Below are 23,806 nucleotides of genomic sequence, written 5' to 3'. Positions count from 1 at the left end.
TGAAGCTTCTGTTAGTCCTCCTGAGCTAAACCTTGCCATGCAGGGCCAGCCTATTGACTAAAAGCGATTAATTTAAGTAGGTGTGATGCTTGGAATGTATCGAGGCTGTGCCAAGGGATTCTTTAAGTTTACCTTGGCTGCACATCGAACCCTACTAAATAGTTCTATAAAGTTTAATAAGGTGAAGGAATGAGGAAACTTCTGCTTTCAGTTCCTCTAAAACACAATATGTAGAATAAAATTTTACATTGGATGCACACACTACAATATAGGTTTTATGTTCCAAGCATTTATTTCTTAACTCCTCTGTTACCACACTGCATCTGACTAGCTGGTATATGTTATATTGTTTTCTGCAACAGCACAAATTGTGAATCCTTTTATATTTTCATACAGCGTTTAAAAACCAAAAAAACAACTTTTCCCTTTTACTTGTATTCAGAAAGTTAATGACCGCACAGGCCCAGGTACAATAATTTCTGATTAACAGCTTGCTTTAGGTCATAAATACAGCTGCATAATTGGTATGTGGTGGGTACAAATTCATGCAAAGGACAATTTCTAATCCCTGGCAGTATTTAAACTCAAAACAATTCAGTAGAAGACAGAGGAGGATTGAGACCCTACAGGGCGCTAGGGCATGTTAACAGTTTGGGGCTCCCCTTCATTCTCCAAATAGGGGCCAAGCAAATTCATAGTTTCAGGGACCCTGTCTAAGCGCATTGCCATTGGCGGCTGCTTGGGTTCACCTAATCCTGCTCTGTTAGAAAAAACAAGTATCACACCTGGTAGTTATGATGCCTTACTGTATACTATCAGCCATGGCACTTAATTGACCAAACTACCACTTCTACTTGCAGAGAGCACAACGATAGCAATACATTCTATATCTATTCTATAACCAATAGCAAGCGGAGGGTAGGGCTGAGCAAAGAAAAATAAGTCAACAGAAGTATTTAATAAATGAGGTGACACGGAAATAAATGCATAGTATACATTTTCGACAGGCCTTAGATGGCACTCACTCTACCAAACATCTACTATTCTCAAACCTAAGATAAACCGTCCAACACATTGATGGTTGTGGCTTTAGATTTGATCTTTTAAAGACAAACACTATTGCAAAATGTTTTCAGACTTACTCACCTAGATCTTTCGATACAGGAGAGACCGTGGTCATTTCTCCTATCTTGGCCACCCCATCAAAGTAGGCCTTTCCCGCCAGGACCATGGCTGTAAAAGATAAGCAATTGGTCAAAAGAAAATAAAAAAATGTCAGAATAAAAAAAAAAAAAAAAAAAAAAAACATTTGTTTATTCAAACTTTTCCAATGCCCTTTGTTTAATCAGTGTGGTTAATTATAATCATAGCAAGAGCTACCAATACTGTTTACTAGCTGTTCAGCAAATTGTGAAGGCTACTTATGCAGAGGAACTAGGCATTAGTTTTACAAAACTGGCTTCACACATTTAGGTACATTTAGTAATTATCATATAATTTTGTAATTTTTAGTTAAGTCATTTGGCATGCATTTTTGCAAGTTTCAGACATATTCAGTACTCTGTGTAGCTGTATATTATATATACTCACATATACACTGTGCATCGCATGGTTCTATTACTTCAACAGAGAGCTATGTTCACTATCACTAACCTATAGAAAATTCAATTATTCTAAACTCGCAATCCTACATACAGCATGATTGCATAGTCTGCACAATAGATTGCTATATGCATATAATATGAGGACTGAAACAGTCAACATCCATCAGTTTATTAAAGAAAATAAATATTCCTTTAAATGTATCTCTTTTTAGGTCCTATGCTAGGTGCTAGAAAAGAGGGACACTGGAACACAAGAGACAACTAGAGGGACTGACCCAACTACAACAGGTTTCAATATTAAAGAAAAAAATGTCTGTCATACATATTTGTATTCCTACCGCTATAGTGTTCCTTTAATGCCAAAATCAATGCTAAATAAGATTTACTGCAATGCCGGTGACTCAGTGTCCCAAAGCAGTAAGTACAATTGTATGTCATTAAGTTAGAAGGTCCAGGCTCAGAGTACTGTACATTTAATTTATTTAAACCACTCCAGTATTTGATACGGCACATCAAATTTCACCCCAACACAATTGTCTGGGAGCACAGAGTGCAATAAATAATTAAAGGATAAAGTCTTTGTCGTGACGTGCTTTTTAGATATGAGAGATAGGACGTCTAACAAAGAATTGAAATCACAAAGCTTAGAAACAATATTACTCAAAAAGGTGCACTGCACAGTGGAAGTACAAAGCTTAGACCAACTTTGTAGTGTAAAATACTGAATGTTAGCAAACAGGAATTATGAGTTGTCTCACATGTTATAAGCACTCTGTATAGAGGCAGGGAATCGAAATATGAATTTTGATATTCTGTGTATCAAAGATAGATACAGCTCAATGGCAATACTATTAAATAGTTTCATAAAATAAAATGCATATTTTAACCAAATAAATATAATCGGTGTTAATTTGACAAGTCCACCACATTAGCAAGTGACTAATGCTTTACTTGTGATAGACACCATTTAATGTGCCAAACTCCCTGGTACCAATACTGTAGACACTCCCCTTTCCTAAAGTAGGAAGCCAGGTTCCCAGGCAAGACTTCTCAATTGCAAAATACCCCCCAATAAATAGAATGCAGGCAGGCGTTGCGGGCATTCACCTGTAAACAGAATGCAGGCGGGCGATCGCCTGTAAACAGAATGCAGGCAGGCGATCGCCTGTAAACAGAATGCAGGCAGGCGATCGCCTGTAAACAGAATGCAGGCAGGCGATCGCCTGTAAACAGAATGCAGGCGGGCGATCGCCTGTAAACAGAATGCAGGCGGGCGCTTGTTTGTAAACAGAATGCAGGCGGGCGCTTGTTTGTAAACAGAATGCAGGCGGGCGATCGCCTGTAAACAGAATGCAGGCGGGCGCTTGTTTGTAAACAGAATGCAGGCGGGCGATCGTTTGTAAACAGAATGCAGGCGGGCGATCGCCTGTAAACAGAATGCAGGCGGGCGCTTGTTTGTAAACAGAATGCAGGCGGGCGATCGCCTGTAAACAGAATGCAGGCGGGCGATCGCCTGTAAACAGAATGCAGGCGGGCGATCGCCTGTAAACAGAATGCAGGCGGGCGATCGCCTGTAAACAGAATGCAGGCGGGCGATCGCCTGTAAACAGAATGCAGGCGGGCGATCGCCTGTAAACAGAATGCAGGCGGGCGATCGCCTGTAAACAGAATGCAGGCGGGCGATCGCCTGTAAACAGAATGCAGGCGGGCGCTCGCCTGTAAACAGAATGCAGGCGGGTGCTTGTTTGTAAACAGAATGCAGGCAGGCGTTCGCCTGTAAACAGAACATAAGTCAGTACGAATCTGTTGACAGAAGGCAGGTAGTGCTCCTTTGTAAATATAATACAGGTGGGTGTTCATCTGTAAATATAGGTCGGTGCCTTTCTGCAAATATAATACAAGTGGGAGCTTGTTTGTATATAATGTACAGGTGGGTGCTCTTTTCTAAACAAAATACAGATGGATTCTCATTTGTAAATAAAATACAGGTGGGAGATCACTGCCTATCTATATTCATATGAAACAAGACATATCTCTTTTTTTTTTTTTTTTTTTAGTCTTGCCTGGAATAGTGAACACAAGAAACAAAAGGTTGGAAATAACATGCAAATATGAAAACATGGAAATAACAATGTTCTAGTGAAAACTGCAGCAGAGCCATCAATACGGCATCAATACGGCACTGCGTAAACAAAGGTGATCTACAAATAACCTGCAAAGGGTGTGTAACAAGGAGGGTCGGATTATGCTTTGAGAGGATGAAAGTCATAATTTGTGCCTGAGCTAATTAACATAACTGGAAATACTCTGGGTTTGGGCTCCAGGCTCCCTGCTTCAATCTATAGGGCTCTGGGTGAGGGGGCAGATTCCCAGCCACAGAGTCTATGACGCCAACTCCTTTATATTCCAACTCCAGGGGACGGAGAAAGATGTAGATCCCCGGCTGTACAGCTGTCATTTTGTACCTACCTTTATCCTCCCCATCGTTTCACCTACAAACATCAACAGAGTCTGAATCCTCCTGTATTCAATCAATCTGGTTTTATCCTAGTGCCAGTGCAACAGTGTAATACAGCTCAAACAATGAATGGAGTACACTTTTCAAGTTCACAACATTCCGGGAAATTAAAGTAAGAATGTTTATGTTCACTTTATTCACAATTTCAGGATAATATTCCAAAGGTTATAGGACAGAAATGTATATATTGCTGCATTGTAAACAGACTTGCAGACTTAACAGACTAAACATTTTTGTGAGATTTTGTGAACACACATTATCTGTCCAAAGGAAATATCCAAGACCGCTGACCCAGAACCCAACCATCTTGTTGCCCCAAATGACTCAAAGAGACATTATAATATTATTCTTAAAAACCTGCCGGCTGTTTCTCAATGCTTTCCTATGGACGTCAGCGTCTTCTCACTGAGTTTCACAGTGAGAAGCGTGGAAGCGCTTTTAGTGTCTGTCTCTGGATTAACCCTCAATGAAAACAAAGCAGTTTCTCTGAAACTATGTTTACAGCTGCAGGGGTAACCTTAGATGGACCTGGCACCCAGACCACTTCATTGAGCTGAAGTGGTCTGGGTGCCTATAGTGGTCCTTTACTAACCCCTTCCCAAGATGCCCAGGGGAATTCTGGAATAGAGCTGAATGGTGAACATACAGTGGAACTTGTTGACTTCATTTGGTAGAGAAGGAGGACATGGGAGGGAGGCGGAATCTAGCTGAGCGGATGTCACTCTTTGCTAAGGTACGGAACATCTGCAAGTTTGAGAAGCAATGAGCATGCCTATTAGAGGGACATTATTAACACTGAAATGGTCAGGTGTGGGTGCAGTGCCCCTGTCCTATGAGCCCTGTAATATAACACATTGCAGTGTTTTAGAAACTGAAATGTTTACATTGCAGAGTTAAAGGGACACTCCACTGCCCAAATACAAAATAAATAAAAATCCCTGTTTGGTAGATATACACCAAATAAAAACTTGCATACATTTAATTATGTATTTTTTTTTTTTTAATTGCGGATACATCTAAAACCAGCTTGCAAAAACTGCATATTTCTTGTCTGCTGCCTTTGCAAGCCCTCTCCTTCTAACCCTGCCCAGACTCTCTGTGGCTGTCCAATCACAGACTTCCCAATACAGCTCAATGAGAAGTCTTAGTAATGTCAGGAACTCTGGGCAAGTGCTGCCTCTTGAGGTCAGCTGCATTGAGCTAACAAAACCAGGAAGTAACAGGACCTGTTGTCTGCCTGAAGACCAAGGAAGTGTTAACTAGGTTAATTTTTAAAAGTGTCAATTTAGATTGAAATCTACACTTTTTGCAAAATGCAAAAAGTGGACACACTTTTCACACATAAAGCTTTTTAGCAAGCTAAAGTTGTTTAGGGGTCTGGAGTGATGCTTTCAGTACTCCTGTAGTGGCTGTTAAACTGACAAACAATAGATACGCTTATGTTATACTGAACGAGTAAAACTTGTTCACATGATGCGGAACCCCATAGGAAACCAGTACAAACAATGCTTTAATATGGGAAAGCTTAAATGTGTTTGCGTGGCTTGCTGTGATTGGGCATCGGGTCTCCAACATTCCTTAATGAGGAGCATGGATTGGACCCTCACGGAGAAGACCATGCCTCCTCTAGGACGTGGCAGGAGGTGGAGAGATGAGCAGCGATAAGGTAGGCTTGGTTCTGGGTAAAAGAAAAGTAAAACCTTTATTTTATTTATTTTTTATGGCACACAGGTGGGGTGGAAGAGTGAAAGGCATCTGTATTTAAAGGACCACTCTAGGCACCCAGACCACTTCAGCTTAATGAAGTGGTCTGGGTGCCTGGTCCCTCTAGGATTAACCCTTTTTTTTATAAACATAGCAGTTTCAGAGAAACTGCTATGTTTATAAATGGGTTATAATCCAGCCTCCAAATCCTCTAGTGGCTGTCTCACTGACAGCCGCTAGAGGCACTTGCGTGATTCTCACTGTGAAAATCACAGTGAGAGCACGCAAGCGTCCATAGGAAAGCATTGTAAATGCTTTCCTATGAGACCGGCTGAATGCGCGCGCAGCTCTTGCCACGCATGCGCATTCAGCCGAAAGGGAGGATCGGAGGCGGAGAGGAGGAGGAGAGCTCCCCGCCCGGCGATGGAATAAAGGTAAGTTTTAACCCCTTCCTCACCATCCAGCCTGGCGGGAGGGGGTCCCTGAGGGTGGGGGCACCCTCAGGGCACTATAGTGCCAGGAAAACGAGTATGTTTTCCTGGCACTATAGTGGTCCTTTAACTATGGTGACGGGCACCTGTCAAGTGTGTATTCCTTTAATTGTCTTGTCTGGTCTGATTCTTAAAGGAGTGAACCAATCAAGCTGATCAGTTTCATAGATTTTATTATTTGCTCCAATATGCTTTGTAGTTTTTTTTTTGTTCGTTTTTTATACTCAAAGTACACAGCTGCCATATAATTTGAAAAGTGACATTACAATCAGTAATTATTTGCATACTCTGCATGGCATTTTGTGATGGCTGTTAAAACTATTATTTCAGGATTGCTATGGATGGGGCAGGTTTTTTTGTTTTTTCTCAATTTGCCTTACAAAATGTAGACAAAGCCTTGGTGAACAGTTGAGAATTTGCTTAGAAGACAGCAGTGCCAAGAATACACATATCGCTCTTACCCTCCTTGAGCCATCATGTGATCATATACCCAACAGGCATGTTTTTTGGGGGGGAAAAAACCCAACAAAGTGAGAGTGTCACTTTAAAATCAGCAGTGAATGTGTCTATTTTAATATTACTAAAACATTAAGGGGACACTATAGCACCCAGACCACTTCAACTCCTTGAAGTGGTCAGGGTACAGTGTCCCTATTGCCCTTAGTTTTTAGAGAAACTGTCATGTTTACATTGCAGCACTACGACAGCCTCTAGTGACTGTCTACCAGAAAGCCACTACATGCACTTCCTGCTTGCTAGGTGACTCTGCATGAGGACATCCTGTGTCAGAGATATCCCCATAGGAAAGCAATGATTCAATGCTTTCCTATGTGGAAGGCCTAACGCATTAGCAGTGCTTGCCGCGCATGTGTTCTAGGTCGCCCCGTCGGATGAAGTCAGAGGAGGCGAAGCGTCCCCCAGCTCAATGGCACTGGGAATGGCACTGGGATTGGGTGAGAGATTAAAGGTTTTTTTTTTTTTTTTAACACTTTTTGACTGGGGAGGAGGGTTGTATTAAAGGGATACCTTATAATCACACAGTTACTGGTTTATCTTGTTATTTAGGTACCCAATGGCAAAAAGAATGGATAAATATTTAAAGTGATGACAAAGTTTACAAAAATTACTGTGTTTATTTGAATGGGCAGCCACTGAATCACCTTGACCTACAATAAGTAAATGATTTAAAATTAACAGGTGACATTAAGCACCTTGAATGAACATTACAAACCCCTAAAACACTTCAGCTTAAGGAATTTCCCCTTTTATCACTTTCCAAACGTGCAGGTTTGAAGAGGAGGGAGAATATATTGGAAATATTACAAAGTGCGGCACGCAACTGTCAGGCATCTGGGAGGGTGCTCTTTCCGATAGATTTGTTTTCTTGGCACAATCTGGAAGGCTATGATTTCCATAGAGAAGGACTGAATTCTATGGGTCTCTCAGAGAAATTCTATTGGCCGGGTATCTCATTGATTTCTACGATAAGCATTTTTTTTGGCTGGGAGATCATCAGTCATAATGAACTCCCAGAAGTGGGGCCATTCCTTTATTGTATTAGAGATAAGACAACTCTACATTTAGGGCAGTGGAGGTGACAATCTAAAATGACTTTTACAAGAAGCTCCCCAAATGAAGATATAGAGATAGATAGATAGATAGATAGATAGAGTTATATTTAATGCTGGAGTGTTTCTTTAACCTGTAGCAGTTGTGATGCAGTGGCTTTTTAGATGTTTTGTCCTTGATGGGTTTCAAATCTATATCAAACATTTTGACAAAACTCAGACAATGCAGAAATATGCTTCCTTGTAATCTGTCCCACACTCTATAGCAATGACAGCATTTTACAGCGCTACGGAATTTGCTGGCGCTATATAAATAATAAAATAATAATAGGCTGGGACTGCTTCTTGAAAAGTGGTTTCATTCATGTATTTTCAGAAATAAAGCTACTGCCATACAGGGATTTCTGGAATATACGTTAAAGCACCGCTATAGGCACCCAGACCACTTCAGCTTAATAAAGTGGTCTGGGTGCCAGGTCCCCCTAGTTTTAACCCTGCAGCTGAAAACATAGCCGTTGTTTGACAGCCACTATAGGCTGCTTCCGCGATTTACAATGAGTAAATCAAACGTATCTGACGCTGGATGTCCTCACGGAGTCCAGCGTCAGATAAGATCCCCATAGGAAAGCATGGAGTAATGTTTTCCTATAGGCGGGTTTGAATGCATGCGCCCCTCTGGCCGCGCATGCGCATTCGGCTCCACTCGGGAGCTGGCATCGGCGGGGAGGAAGCCCGGCGCTGGATTAAGGTAAGTGGCAGCGCCGAGTGAGGGGGGCTCCGAGGGAGGTGGGGTCTCCAAGAGCCTATAGTGCAAAGAAAACTGGTTTGTTTTCCTTGCACTATTGGAGTTAAGTTTGAGATGTTTCAGCTGCTTTCTAGTCTGGGGAGTGCTGGAAATTTGTAATTCACACACAAACTTCACAGTCCGTTAACTTTTTTTAAATTTTGCTCTTTTTAAATTCATAAAAAGTCAGGCGTCACGCCGACCACCTGCATATCAATTTAGAATGCTCAGGAAATAAAATCATAACTACGGTATATTCTGGATGCAAATGTGTTTTATGCATGTGACATAACCAAATAATGCAAATTGAAAGAAGAAAATGCACACTGCAATTCTACGATATATTTGACGGATATGCAAATCTTAAAGAAAAATTTATTTACATTGCCAAGTGAAGACATGATTAACGCATTCAATTTCACAGAAGCCTTTCTTTCACTTATTTCCAGATAAAGTCTGATTAAACATCAGAAGCTCAAAAATATTTAACTTTTATGTTCTGTATGTTCAAATGGCAGCACCTTACAAAGAAATATATTAAATAAATAACCCACACCTTGGGAAATTAGGGTAAGAGAGAAGGATTGTGTGTCCAGATAGGAGTGTAGCACTGTGATCCACAGAAATAAAAATAAACGAATGAGTAGTATGTATAAATGCATCAGACAGCTCACCTATAATAAAATGGATGTACTATATGCATTAGTTTATCACTGAGCTTCATAGCTATGGAATCCATAGGAATATGTGGATGGCTCAAAATGTCAAGGCTTAACCTATTAACCAGATTTAAATGTACTTGCCAACTTAACAGGATGTCAACATGTGTGAATGCAGAGCTGTATGTATGTGGAGTGTCAATGCATGTGTGAATGCAAGGGTGTATTTGTTTTTGGAGGGCCAGTGTGAGTACATGCATGGGTGTTTTTGCGGTGTGTTATTGTGTGTGTATTTGTCCATTCAGTGGTGAATGTGTGAGTGTGCACATGAATGCATGAGTATATGTGTTTGATGGAATAGTGTGTGAATTCAGGGATGTATAGACATAGTCTCCCTGCTCATATAATTTCCATGTTTGGTCACTGCACCCCCTCGCTGTACCTGCCACTGCACCCCATAACTAACCCGTCACTGCATCCCTTCATCTCTTGGTGAATGGGGTAATTTCTTTCTGGGCACGCATATTTAATGAGTAAATGAGTACAATATGCTGCACACATGAGCGATAACACCAGGAGAAATACGCTTTCTTCTCAGTGATATTCTTTCTGAATGCACTCATTGCCTCTATAGAGCTAACATCACAATGAGCTGGCATGAGCTGTGAATAAGATTAAAAATATATATTAAGTGTATACATGGGTAACCGTCATGGAGTATGCAAAGCGAACCTGCACATATTACATGGTTAGTAAATGACTACCTGGCACAGATATACATCATTGTGATGTGAACGTTTCATTTTGAATCATCTCTGAAAACCAAATGTTATTTCCCCTGTGCAATATTAAAGAAGGTAAAGATGAAAAGAATGTTGAATATATATATATATATTATAGGATCAACAGCTGATCAGGCAGGTCCTGCAGGGCAGGTGGTGTGGTAGGAGAAGGGATGACTTCCCCAAAATGATGTCACAAGAAATGCAAGTTTTTTTTTTGTTTGTTTTTGTTTTTTTAAATAACCCTCATTAACCACATTCGCGGCCTTGACCCTTGTCGACAGAAGCCAGGTACCTGTGTTCTTCGTTTTGTCACAAAGATTGATCTTGAATGAACTTTAGAAACATTTCACAGAAATACTAGAACTTTTATTCCCCCAGAAAGGGGATTCAATAAAATAATGAAAGAAAGAAAGAAAATAATCTACTCACCAGATATAGCTTTTTCATAGTTTCTCCCCAAATTAACAAGGTTCCGTAAACCAGGATTAAATTGATCTACAACATTCTAAAATGAAAAAAATATAGATAGATACCCGTTAGTGGGAGGCATTTGAAGTAAGTATTTAATCATAATTGAGACAGTGAGTTATACCATATACAAAGTTTGCAAACTGGAAATTAATGTATACAACATAAATCAAAACAAATGTAAAAAAATAAAAATAAAAAATAACTATCTGAAATGTAATTATCTCAACATTTGGAAGAAGGAATCAAAATCAATTACATCATTAAGTAAATGAAACATAATTGTACAAATGATGTAGTATTTATTCAAAATAGAAACATATCTTTTCTTTCTTTTTCTTTTTTTCTTTTTAAACACGTAGCATGCTACTCTGTAAAAATCACAAACAAGCACGTCAAAGAAACACTCCCAACAATGGCATCTGAAACTAAGCTTGTAATTCAACTTTATAAATGGACCTGATGTCTGATCTACATGTGGGTGTACTAACCTCTACACATACAACTGAAAGACAACAGAGGTTTATTTACTAAACGGGGACTTGCAAAAAACAAAATCTACTAATAGAATAAAAACCCAAATATGAGGTTTGTAATATTATATTGTTAAAAAGAGCATACGTGGCAAAGTTCTCTGGGCAACAGAATGTAGCCCAGGGACCAGCAAAGCTAAGGGAATCGGCGTTGACAGGAGGCATGCTTATGCAGTGTTGGGTGTTTATTGGCTAGGTGGTTGTGGGGGCCAGGCTTAATTTAAAATCAGTTATTAATAACGGACATTTTAGATTAGGGGCCATTTTAATTAGCTATACTTACCTGCCCCACCCTCCCCTCCCTTATTTCTTGGGTTATGGTATTTTCTGCTTTTATCCCGCTTGGTCACAGGGGCTGGATAAGACATTGGGAGGGGGGGGGGGAGGGGGGGTAGGTTTGGTAGCTGTGATGTTTGGAAGTTTGGTAACAATATTCACATGGTTGAATTTGTTAATTTGTAGGTTGGAGCCCGTATGTGGTTTATCAACCTGGGTGAGTAGGGGTATGTCGGTATACCCCTACAATGTTAAATCACTTGGCGTATGATGCATGTTGTGGCTGTGTCTTGTGTTATGTTATTCATATCTTGTTATATAGATTATTGTTAGCTTATGTTATGGGTCATTGTCAGTGGGTATAGTACTGTTAAAAGTTGGGTTGAATTATATGTCGATGTTAAAATTTGGTATGTTTGGTAATGACCCATTTTGTTATTTATATATTTAAATATATATATATATATATATATATATATATATATATATATATATATATATATATATTATTAAAGTCGTGATATTTTAATCCACTTTAAATCTGGTGTCGGTGTCTTTTTGGGGGGTTTAAGGTTATGGTTTTATGACATGCAAAAAGGACAACTATGCGCATGTCAAGATACACACAGATACACATTTCTTGAAGACGTTTTTTTCCCCTGATTGCTTTTACATATATCACAGTAGCTTGTTCATATACCCCTTAAGTTGTTACTACATGAATGCAGTTTCCGGCCCATAATCTATTTAAAATTTGTGCGGATGAAAGTAAGACAAGGTGTCTTGGTTTGCCCAGGGACATGTTGGTATATTGTGTGGTGCATTCTGAAAATCCTTACACCAGAACGGTGCCCTGTTTTGGAGTGCAGATACGCAGTAAGTGCACAGACACCTACACAGGGGGCTATGTGACCGTCTGCATCCCTTTACCTAGCCGTTCCAAGGCCATCTAACAAAACATGTGCTTGGTTAAATGGCTTGAAAATAGCGCAGGGACAAACAATTTGGATTCTTATTTTTGTTTTGTTTAACATATAATTCTGATTCTTCACCATGTCTCTTCCGCTGCACCAGCAGCAAGATGGCAGACATAGACTTAGCCTGGAGGCGACTGACATAAAGGCTTGGGCCTCTAATTTATATGTACCTTCAGTGCATGCCTTTCAAACTTAGAATTATCATTAGCAGATCCCGCCCCACCTCGATCCAGTCATTTCCCCATTTTTTTATTTTTATTTTTTTTTTCCTCTCATATTGCTTCATTTGGATTTTTTTCTTTATCACCCTTAAAAAGTTTATATTGTCAAATACAAGTAAAATAATAATCTAATCATATATATATATATTATTAATGTGTACTTCAAATATTTGTTTATGTAAACATATATACCCTTAATTTTATTATGTGTTCATTGTTGAAAAATATAAAATCTTTCAATAAAAAAATATTTGAAAAGAATTATCATCAGGGAGTTTCTTCCTTGTGATGCCATGAGCGGAGAGCACAGATTTTAGGTGACTTTTATTTTTTTTATTTTAGAATTTGCTTGAAAAAAAAAAGACTTTATCTATATAGTGTCACAGTACCATAACCGCTACAACCCGCTATGGAGGCTATGGTTTTTGCTGTCTCCTGTTAACACAGACGTGTCCTTTTATAGCAATAGGCTGTAACACTTGTTAGTGAACGGACCAACGGTCAAACAAGGTGTTGGGTTGCATAAGCTTTTGAGTTTACCCATGTTATTTGTGCATTTTCAACTCCACGTCAAAAAGCATATGTAACTGAATACCTAGAGAGATTATGTTGTTAATCCACTAAAAGGTATCACTGCCTGCAGTGTAAATCATACTGCCCAGGACTAAAACGGACGTAAATCTCCTCTTTATTGCAAAACAATCAAAGAAAACCGGAGGCCGCTCTCTAGGTTAAAAGCAAAATATAATGAAAAATGTTCTTGTATTTATGGATAGAATATTATGGCTGCATCCTGGTGTGTACCCTTTGATTTTAATTTACTTTTGGAAAGCATGATAATCTAATTATGAATCAGGTTTTACAGAAAAGCAATGACTTTAACCCCTTAAGGACCAAACTTCTGGAATAAAAGGGAATCATGACATGTCACACATGTCATGTGTCCTTAAGGGGTTAAAGGGTTTCTAAGAAGTCATAAATCCCAATATCCCAGCGGAGCACTGACACTGACAGACCCCAAGACTCACCGTCTGCTCACAGCGCTCAATATTAGATTTGAGAACGTGATCCGCCAATTTGTTCAGCAACACAGAGGTGGTATTGCACTGTGTGAGACTAACACCCTTTAAGGTCCCCAAATATCGGGGTACACCAAGACAAGATTGAAAGGGGGTAAGATTCCCAGCTGCAATTGCTATTTGCAATGCTACCACAGCCATTCATTCAGTTACTTTTCCTTAATAGACATAATGGAAGAGGGGCTGAGCATGCAAAGACAGTGCAATTCTCGCACCCCAGTTCCTCTCCTGGCATTTCACAAAAAAAAAAAAAGGTAGTGTTAAAGGAAAACTGCCAACTTCTGTGTTGTTACTTCACGTGCTGATACAAGCTAAAAATCACTGTACTTTACCCACAACTACTGTGATAACCAACTATAACCACTGTAAATAACATCTGCTGCTTAGGAGAGTAACTCAAGCAGGCAGGGTAATGCTAACATTTTTATGTTCACAAATAAATATCCTTCAAATTTAGATGCGCCCGCTATAAAATATATCTGTGCAAAATAACAGCTAGGCACTCTTTACTGTATAGGGAAAGGGTAGGCCTTGTCAGAATAGATTACAAAATGATACAGCTTTATGGAAACATCGACAACAATGCAAATTAGCAGCTGCAGCTGTGCCCTGAATCTGACTCAGGACGCCACGCTCTGCTGGGACATATTTTCACGGAGATAAGGTTTATCTTATAATCTCACCGGTCTGAAGATTTGTGTTTACCTTCCTACCAAGGACAAGTGCATTTTTTCTACTTCTTAAGCTCAGTGGAGTTCAAATTCCAAGGAAAACACCTCTCTGTTTTTCCTCTATAAATCCCATCAGCCCGTAAAAAATAAAATAAAAATAAGAGCAAAGCAGGTTACTTAAACATACAGGGCTATTCACTTAGACAAGGTGAATTCAAAGTGAATTTCAAATCTAAGGTCAAAATAGTCAAACTGGAAATATTCAGCTACGCTTTCAGTTCAGCTACTCTTGCCTTACATTTGAAATTCAATTTGAACTCTCACTTTAGTAAATAATGCTGATAGACCTAGGACGCAAGTAAATTAATGCACCATCGTCCCTTCCCCTGCATCGCGGAAATAAAAGATTGGAAGAAAACATTGAGTGATTTTAAAGGGACGCTATAGTCACCAGAACAACTACAGCTTAATGTTTTTGGTCTGGTGAGTAGAATCATTACCTTCTGGCTTTTCGCTGTAAACACGGTCTTTTCAGAGAAAATGCAGTGTTTACATTACAGCCCAGGCCACTCCTCAGATTGCTGCAGAAGGTGCTTCCTGGGGCAGTGCTGCAAAGTGAGCAGCACTGCCATTCAGTGTCTCCACCCTCTGCATGCAGACACTGAACGTTTCTCATAGAGATGCATTGATTCAATTCATCTCTATGAGGAGATGCTGATTGGCTAGGGCTGTGTTTGACTTGTACCCCCTGACTCTATGGGGAAGCATTGTGATTGGCTCAGACCACCACTTCTGATGATGTCAGCCAAGCAGGCAGATCAGAGGCAGACAGGGGCAGTGCCAGCAGCTACAGACTAAAATAAAAGTAATATTTTACTATATTTAAGAAGGCAAGGGGGGCCTAGATGGTGGTTTATATACTATAGGGTCAGGAATATGTGTTTGTGTTCCTGACCCTATAGTGTTCCTTTAATATTGTCAAGCAGAAGTAAATAAATGTCAAAATACAAGGTAATTAAGGAGAATGCCAGTTCAGGACACTATCCTGCTGTCAAAGAACAGACATCCCTAAATGTTCATTGATTGTTTGGCATTAGACAATGGATGTCGTAGGCATGCCGCCCAACATTTCAAACAGACAAAAAAGGACACTTTAATTTTAGGGGTGATAAAGTATGTGTGGCCAGGTGATGAGCTATTCACTGTAATTTTAAGTGATTTACTAATAACAATTAATGCAACTAAAATGTAATTCAGAACAAGAACAATGTATCCAATTTACACGTTGAATGAAAAATTAGGAATGTATTGCACTCTCTAGAATCTCCAAAGTAATGCACAGTGATAGTCCTTATAGTGGTTTATTTATTGTGGAAAGATTTAATAGAAATGCACCATGTAGTAAACAAAATATATCTAAATACCGGCAAAACAAATAACGGAGAGACAACACTAACCAAGAAAGTACTCGCCTTCTTAGTGTTTCCTGTTAGACATGAAATGTGTACTGTAATTTAAATACACAGTACCTATCACTTTTGAAGCTCTGTTATACATTGGAACACACAAACAAAATTGAGTGCCTAGAAAAGAGGGTGGGATAGAAAAGACAGTGGGATCTGGGACAAAAACAGGGACACTTGGATAATACGCGCAGCTTTTAGTTCAGGGGTAGACAAACTAGGGCATGTGTGCCACGCACGGCACCCAAGGCTTCAAGAGCCAAACAGGGTCTGTCCTATCAGGAGTCCCAGGGAAACTTCAGATATCTGCTAATACGAAAAGGTGGTGAAGGACAATCCTCAATTTATGCTTGCAGCACGTAGAGGTGATCACTTTCTCCCAGCACTTGTGAATGGGAATCAACACTGTAGTAGAGCAGCCCACAGATATTGCAGTTCCTGTCCTTGACCTGAACCTGGCCAACCTGGTCCCCACTGGAACCCAGGGAAGCCACCCACACTGCTAGATATACACAGAGCTGCAGAATAACCCTCCCCTCATACAAATAATACAAATAGCCCACACACAAACATACACACAATCGGCACAAACGTAATACCACTAACAATTCACATACATGCACACAAACCCACATGCAGCCTCTCACATGCAATACCCCAAACATACACACACTACCACACACACAATGTGACATATCCATCCACACACAATTCCACAAGCAGCCCCCATACACAGCCCACATTCATAGGGAAACGATACCACAAACTACTCATCAACATATACAATATAACAGATCATATACACAAATACAATGGTACAAAGCAACTGCAGTATAAATAAAGTAAAGGAGTACAAAAGAGTACAAGATTCCCTGAATTTGCGGAATCTAAAGTGTGTCCATAGAACTCCACTAGGGGATAACCCTTGTATGTATACAGAGACACTTAAAGAAAAGGTGATCCCTAGCCAAATAGGTTTGAGAAACACCAGAAAAGGAGTTCTATGATTGCAGTACTATGTATATGCATTAAAAAACATTTTATTGTAGGGCATAAACTGGCCCCAGAGAAAAAAGGAAACTTAAAACACCATCACAACTATAAGCACACAGGGGAGACTGTATCTATTACGGCAGCTATCTAAAGATACTGTGGTATAGATTCTACACTCAAACGAAAAAAAAATTCTGCTCAAATATAGATTCCTAGCTCCTCGGTATAGCATAGGCTAAATTCCCAGTAGGATCCATCTCCCCCACCCCGTGAACACATCAAGTAGTGCTGTGGTTTAAAAAAAGCATAGGATCTGTTAAAGGACCACTCTAGGCACCCAGACCACTTCAGCTTAATGAGGTGGTCTGGGTGCCAGGTCCTTCTAGGGTTAACCCATTTTTTCATAAACATAGCAGTTTCAGAGAAACTGCTATGTTTATGAATGGGTTAAGCCTTCCCCCTATGTCCTCTAGTGGCTGTCTCATTGACAGCCGCTAGAGGCGCTTGCGTGCTTCTCACTGTGATTTTCACAGTGAGAGCACGCCAGCGTCCATAGGAAAGCATTATGAATGCTTTCCTATGTGACTGGCTGAATGCGCGCGCAGCTCTTGCCGCGCGTGCGCATTCAGCCGACAGGAGGAGGAGAGGAGGATCGGAGGTGGAGAGCTGGAGGAGATCTCTCCGCCGAGCGCTGGAAAAAGGTAAGATTTAACCCCTTTCCCCTTTCCAGAGCCGGGCGGGGGTCCCTGAGGGTGGGGGCACCCTCAGGGCACTCTAGTGCCAGGAAAATGAGTATGCTTTCCTGGCACTAGAGTGGTCCTTTAAGTTTCCTTTTTTCTCTGGCGCCAGTTTATGCCCTACAATAAAATGTTTTTTTAATGCATATACATAGTACTGCAATCATAGAACTCCTTTTCTGGTGTTTCTCAAACCTATTTGGCTAGGGATCACCTTTTCTTTAAGTGCAGTATAAATAACACAAGCAGAATACTGCAACATAAAAGGACCGGCATACTATGGGACATCACAATCTTATTTCGGCACGGTACTGCTAAAAGCTTGCCTACCCCTGATCTGGTTGCACCTTGGTGCCCAATACGATTGTTTGGCTGGCTAATATCAAAATGTTAGCAACAACTGAGCACAAAACTCTGATATACTTTTAAATTAGGATTTCTTTTGAAATGGACAGTTGCTTTTCCCCCTCACCCTAGAAAAATCCTGTTAAAGCATTTACTGGGATAAGAAATGCAGTGAAGGCAAGTATAAAAACGCACCTCCACGGCACACCATAACAGTCCTTACATCTCCACCAAAAAAAATAAAAAAAAGGATTCAAATAGGGAGAATGAGCATCAAATGTACGAACATCAAGGGCATTGAATGTATGTAGTTAAAGGTATAGTAAAGAGTAAAAGATAAGACCCCATGTGAAAAGCAAACAAAGGGATCATTCTACTGCCAGAGCAACAGTGCTCTTTGGAGTTTACGTCTTACGTAATTCAGATTACAAAGTAAGCAAACCTTGGCCCAAAAATAATTACTATACCATGGATACAGAGGAAGTGTCACTGTATTGTCCTACTTGCAGCATATGAATCATTGCACAGATGTTGGAAGCCAACAGGTGTTTCACAAACACAAGAGTATCACACGGAGCAGAAGGGTTTCTAATTAGGCAGATATGTATGCACATTGCACACCTCCCAACATTTTAAATAGACAAAGAGGGACACTTTCATTTCAGGAGTGTGAGTGGGGTCGAAGTCAGCGGCCGAGCTGGTCTGAGAAATTTTAGGTGACTTTGTAATAACAATTTACACAACCAAAATTTAATTTAGAACAAGAACAATGTATCTTATTTACACAGACTGATTTCTAAACACTTTTATTTTAGTTTAAATACACATTGCGATTAGTTATTGCTGTGGAGCTCTGTTATACACTCAGACACACCAACAATATGGAGATCCTAGAAAAGAGGGACAGTAAGATAGAAAAGAGAGACAGATGGATTTTGGCCCAATATAGGGACTGCCCCTCCTAAACAGCATCACTTGGGAGGTTGGAAGGGGGGAGGGGTTCAAGCCGCAATGTTTTAGGGCACTTTCTGCCTGGGAAACAAACATCAATTTTTATGCCTAATTTTTCGGCCCTCTGGTGCTGCACTGTGGCTTCAAAAACCAAACCAAAAAAGAGGCACATAACAGGGATTAAACTGATAGGAATAGTACTACTTAACACACCACTCCTATCTGGTGGCACATTAGATTGCCCGCGCAGTGCCCCAAATTTGAAGTAGGAGGACCGACCAAACATCTTTTTCCATCTCCCGGTTCCTAAAATCGATGCCATATACACGTCCCCTGACAGGGCGCCAGCTCGTTATTCTCTTGGGCGCTAGCTCGTTATTCTCTTTTTCACTTCACTAGGGACACTTTACTGCACTATGGGCACTTAGACCCACTCTTTGTCTTGCACAGTGTTATTCCTAGCCAGCATCTGTGATGGGAAATAAGGCAGTCATCTAAACGTTTAGATTGAGCTTTAGCTTAGAACACCCTTGAAGGTGTTTAAGGAGATTAGGGCTAGTTTAGAGGATTCTTCTTAGACCTCTTAGAGTCTTTATAGCCCTTCTACCTATCCAGCATTTCTGGAAACTAGCTAAGAGAAAGGGTGTCTGTGTGTCTCTGATACATTTAACTTTATATCACCTTATTGACACTTTAGCACTCCGGTCTTCATACTTTCTGCCTATACCCATCTATTTAGAGGGAATTTCCTTGCCCCTGCAATATTATATAATAGGTAATAGTATTACCATTATAACACAATTAGCCACTATAGGGGAATGAGTATAGTATCCCTTTGTTATTTATAAATGATACAATAAAGACTTTTGTCCATTAATGAATTTACTTTAACAAAGGGTACTAACCACGGTATTCGGAAGCATTACTCTGCTTTCCCTTTCTCCCTCTATTATGCACCTATGCTCACTAGGATTTGTAGGTATCACTTTATTATAGTTGTCTAACCTTTTCCTATGCCAGTTTTTTCTTTTTTCAGTTTATTAGCATACTTTCAGGGACCCTTGGTGTTGTACGTGGCTGGGTGGAGGAAGAGACCTTCAATGACATCAGTGAGGACAAGGAACAGACATGGCTAGCTTGGTATCCAACCTTGTGCAAATGGGGAGTTTGCGGTTGTGCAAATGGACTGTTTGCGGTGTGTTAAACGGGGAGTTTGGTCTGTCACTGTGAAGCGGGCGTAACCCTTACACTACCTGATCGATACAACATCATACAGTAGGTCCCCCCCCTCATTATTTTTATGGCCCCCACCCATGGGTGGGGGCGGGCGGGAGGACAGTAGGTCCCCCCCCATTGTGATTTATGGCCCCCACCCACCGCTCACGGGTGGGGGCGGGCGGGAGGACAGTAGGTCCCCCCCATTGTGATTTATGGCCCCCACCCACCGCGCAGGGGTGGGAGCCGGGGGGGGGGGGAGGACTGTAGGTCCCCCCCTTATCCTTATTTACTGAATATTCCCCTGTATAACAATGTTTGGCATTTAGTGAATATTCCCTATTCTGCTCTGTGTCAGTGTGTATCAGGGTCTCTGAGGACAGGTTTCAATCCATATCTGCCAAGTGACCCTATGTAGGGGGAACAGTCCCTATTCTGCTCTGTGTCAGTGTGGATCAGGGATCCTTGGGATAGGTTTCAATCCATATCTGCCAAGTGACCCTATGTAGGGGGAACAGTCCCTATTCTGCTCTGTGTCAGTGTGTATCAGGGTCTCTGAGGACAGGTGTCAATCCATATGTCAAGGTGTCAATATGTCATATGTCAGGTGTCAATCCATATCCATTGTGATTTAGGAATGTTAGGTGATTTATGCCCTTTATGGATTAAAACCAGACTCTGCATCAACTATGTAATTTTCCATGGGAGTTTTGCCATGGATCCCCCTCCGGCATGCCACAGTCCAGGTGTTAGTCCCCTTCAAACAACTTTTCCATCACTATTGTGGCCAGAAAGACTCCCTGTGGGTTTTAAAATTCGCCTGCCCATTGTGTTCGCAACATCACTACTCAGAAGTCTTTGCAAAGCAGGTGGCTCTGGACAATTGCAGCCTCGAGTTTAGCTCCACTGTGCTAAGCAAGGAAGTAACAGGACCGGCCATTTGATTGACAGCCAGGGAGTAGTAAACAAGGTTTATTTATAAAAGTCGCGAGTTCTATTGAAATTGCAAAAAAAAAAAAAAAAAAAAAACACGACATACTCTTCACATATAAATCGTTTAAGCAGTCGGAAGTGTTTTTTGTGTGTGCCGTGTTCATTTAACCTCGTCTCCTTTCCCACCATCACCACCCCCACTTGTAAATACACCCTTCTTGCTTGCTCCGTTGCAGTGATACAATTTACTTGTCATCACAAATAATTTTTGGAAGTTATAGTTCAGCTAACAGAAGCATAAAGTTGATAATTGAACTACAATGAGGCCACTTGCGCTTAACAGAACTGAGGCTGGTTACAGAGAGCTGTGAAATGTGCTAAGTAACTCCTCCCTACATTCCAACTCTTGTAATGCTGGGATAAATATGTCCAACAGTTCAAACTCCACATCTTGTACAGAAGCTCTGGAATGGCCAAGCTACTTTCTGAGTGGGTCAAGGATGATGATGTATTTCAGAAAATTGAAGAACTTTAAAAGTGAAGATTTTTTTTTTTTTACCATTAAATTGAATTAATTGATTTTGCATATTTTTAAACTATACACTAAAGAATGACAGCCTGTAGTGTCCCTATAAATATTAGTGTCCCATGTTGAAGCTCTTTACAATATCATAGCATCAGGTATGTGTTAAAAACTGCTAAGCAACAAACCATGTTTGCGCTCCTGGGGTTACAAAATGATTTATAATAATAAACTTGATAAATAATATTCAGTAACAAGCTGTGCCCAGGCTTCATATGATGTCTTTATCATAGTAGTCTCATTTTAACATGTTTTATTCTAATCATAAGAAAATTATATTTATCAGCTGTAATCCAGGCTTCATTTTATAACTATGGACTGAATTTGGTTAAAAAAAAAATAAAATAAAAAAATTATATTTATATATTATATATATATATATTTTTTAAATAATATTAATTTATGTATATAAATAAAATTAGGCACAGTTTCATTTTGTAATGAAACAAGATGTCTTTATCCCTTTCCTATGATTTTTTTTCCCTCAAGCAGCAATGACCAAGTTAAATTACTCATGCGAACCACTTTGGGTTCAGCCGTGGTTATCAACATATATATTAGGTAATTTGCGGTTGTTAGTTTGGACATCGCACAGAGAGTACCTTTTTCTTTAAAGTAAAGACCAAAAAAATAACAGAGTTACTCACGAACCTGTTGTGAATTCCAAGTGAAATGAACATTTTGGGACATAAAAGATACACTGGAAAAGTCAGCAATGTTTTGTTCGGCTATTTTGGCTATAATTGTGAAATTCACAGGTTACGCTGTGTCCCTGTAAGAAGGGGAGGGCATAGTTAAACCATATTTGGGGGTCAATGCTGCAATGTGTGTTTATATTCTGATGGGTAATATCAGCTGTTGTACATAAAATCAGAGAAACTGCTATACCTTCCTGTGTGATTCTCTTTTAGAGTTTAGAATTTCTATTTGTTTTACTAAAATAGGAAATGGGTTTCTTATTAAATCCTCCAGTATTCTTGATAATGGCTCTTAAGCTGGAGAGCTGTTACCTTACCTGATAAGAGCAAGCTCTCAGCAGGTTACCTTGGTCTCATAACACCTAAACAAAGTGCTAAAAAAAAAAAAAAAAGAAAAAAGAAAGAAAGAAAGAAGAAATATAGCTCTAAACACCATATCCTGCTATAAAAACCCATTAGCACCCTCGTCAGGGACCCACGATCAAATTACATTAAAAAAAAGTTACTCGCTACACCGCTGTAGTGCAACATTGTTTTCACAAAGGAGATCATTATTACTACATAAAATGAAATAAAGATTGTTTTTAGTTTTCTGGTCATTCTGCATTTTGTAAAATTAACACTTCATTAAATAGTGATGTCATTGTTTTAGAAGACCTCATCTCCAAAGAAAACATGTATGTATTACTGCCTGCATGATTTCTTTGGGGTTATATGAAAAAAGTAGCTCTCAAAAGCTGCAGACCTCCAATCTGCAGCCTTTGCAAGCAATCCCACCTTTCCCAGCACAGGCTGAAAGTAAACAATTCACAGGCGTCTCATTGAGACACCTCTGTTGTTAAAGGGACACTATAGTCACCTGGACAACTTCAGCTTAATGAGGTTGTTCAGGTGAGAACTATAGCTCCCTGCAGCCTCTCTCATGTAAACACTGTATTTTCTGTGAAAATACAGTGTTTACATTGAAAGCTAGGAACACCTCCAGTTGCAGTCACTCAGAGTGAACCAGAGGGACTTCTGAGTTGATGGAGGCTCCATCCACTCAGATCTGCTGTGCACGAGCATCCTGTGATTCAGTATCTCCTCCCACTGCATGCAGACACTGAACTTTCCTCATAGAGATTCGTTGATTCAATTCATCTCTATGAGGAGATGCTGATTGGCCAGGGCTGTGTTTGGCAATCTTTATTTTTATTGAGGCATATGAGAGAACAATACAGAAAGTAGAGCAAGGAGTTAGTGCATTTTAAAACATATGGTATGCAAAGCAGTGATAGCAGTATCAATTCTAGTACTCCCTTCTATAACAGCCTCTTTTTTTTGTCACTTTCTTTTATTGAAGCATTTGTGATGGGGTACAGAAGAGAAGAGGGAAACGTATATTTTGATTACATTAGAGGGTGTAGACATTATCAGAGTTATACTAGTACATTTCTGAATAACAATGCTTCGTTTTTTTTTTTATTATTAAATTATGAACTTGCCGATTGGGAACAACGTAATGTATTCAAGAGCACTGCATGACTTGTTAGAGAGTCAAAGGAATAGCA

At 40.0% G+C, this 23,806-nt stretch overlaps 1 protein-coding gene across 2 annotated transcripts in view; it reads right to left on the bottom strand.

Moving 5' to 3' along the window:
- Positions 1-23,806, bottom strand: part of BAIAP2L1 (BAR/IMD domain containing adaptor protein 2 like 1) — a 133,959-nt gene that overhangs the window by 82,075 nt on the left and 28,078 nt on the right. For both annotated transcript variants that reach the window (XM_063430370.1, XM_063430369.1), the window contains exons 2-3: positions 10,543-10,618; positions 1,147-1,233 (exon numbers count right to left, since the gene is read on the bottom strand). In XM_063430370.1, the coding sequence (XP_063286440.1) occupies positions 1,147-1,233; positions 10,543-10,618 (163 nt within the window). The remainder of the gene's footprint in view (positions 1-1,146; positions 1,234-10,542; positions 10,619-23,806) is intronic.

This window comes from Pelobates fuscus, chromosome 8 (assembly GCF_036172605.1).
Source record: "Pelobates fuscus isolate aPelFus1 chromosome 8, aPelFus1.pri, whole genome shotgun sequence".
NCBI lineage: Eukaryota > Metazoa > Chordata > Amphibia > Anura > Pelobatidae > Pelobates > Pelobates fuscus.
This window is presented reverse-complemented; position numbering and strand designations above follow the sequence as displayed.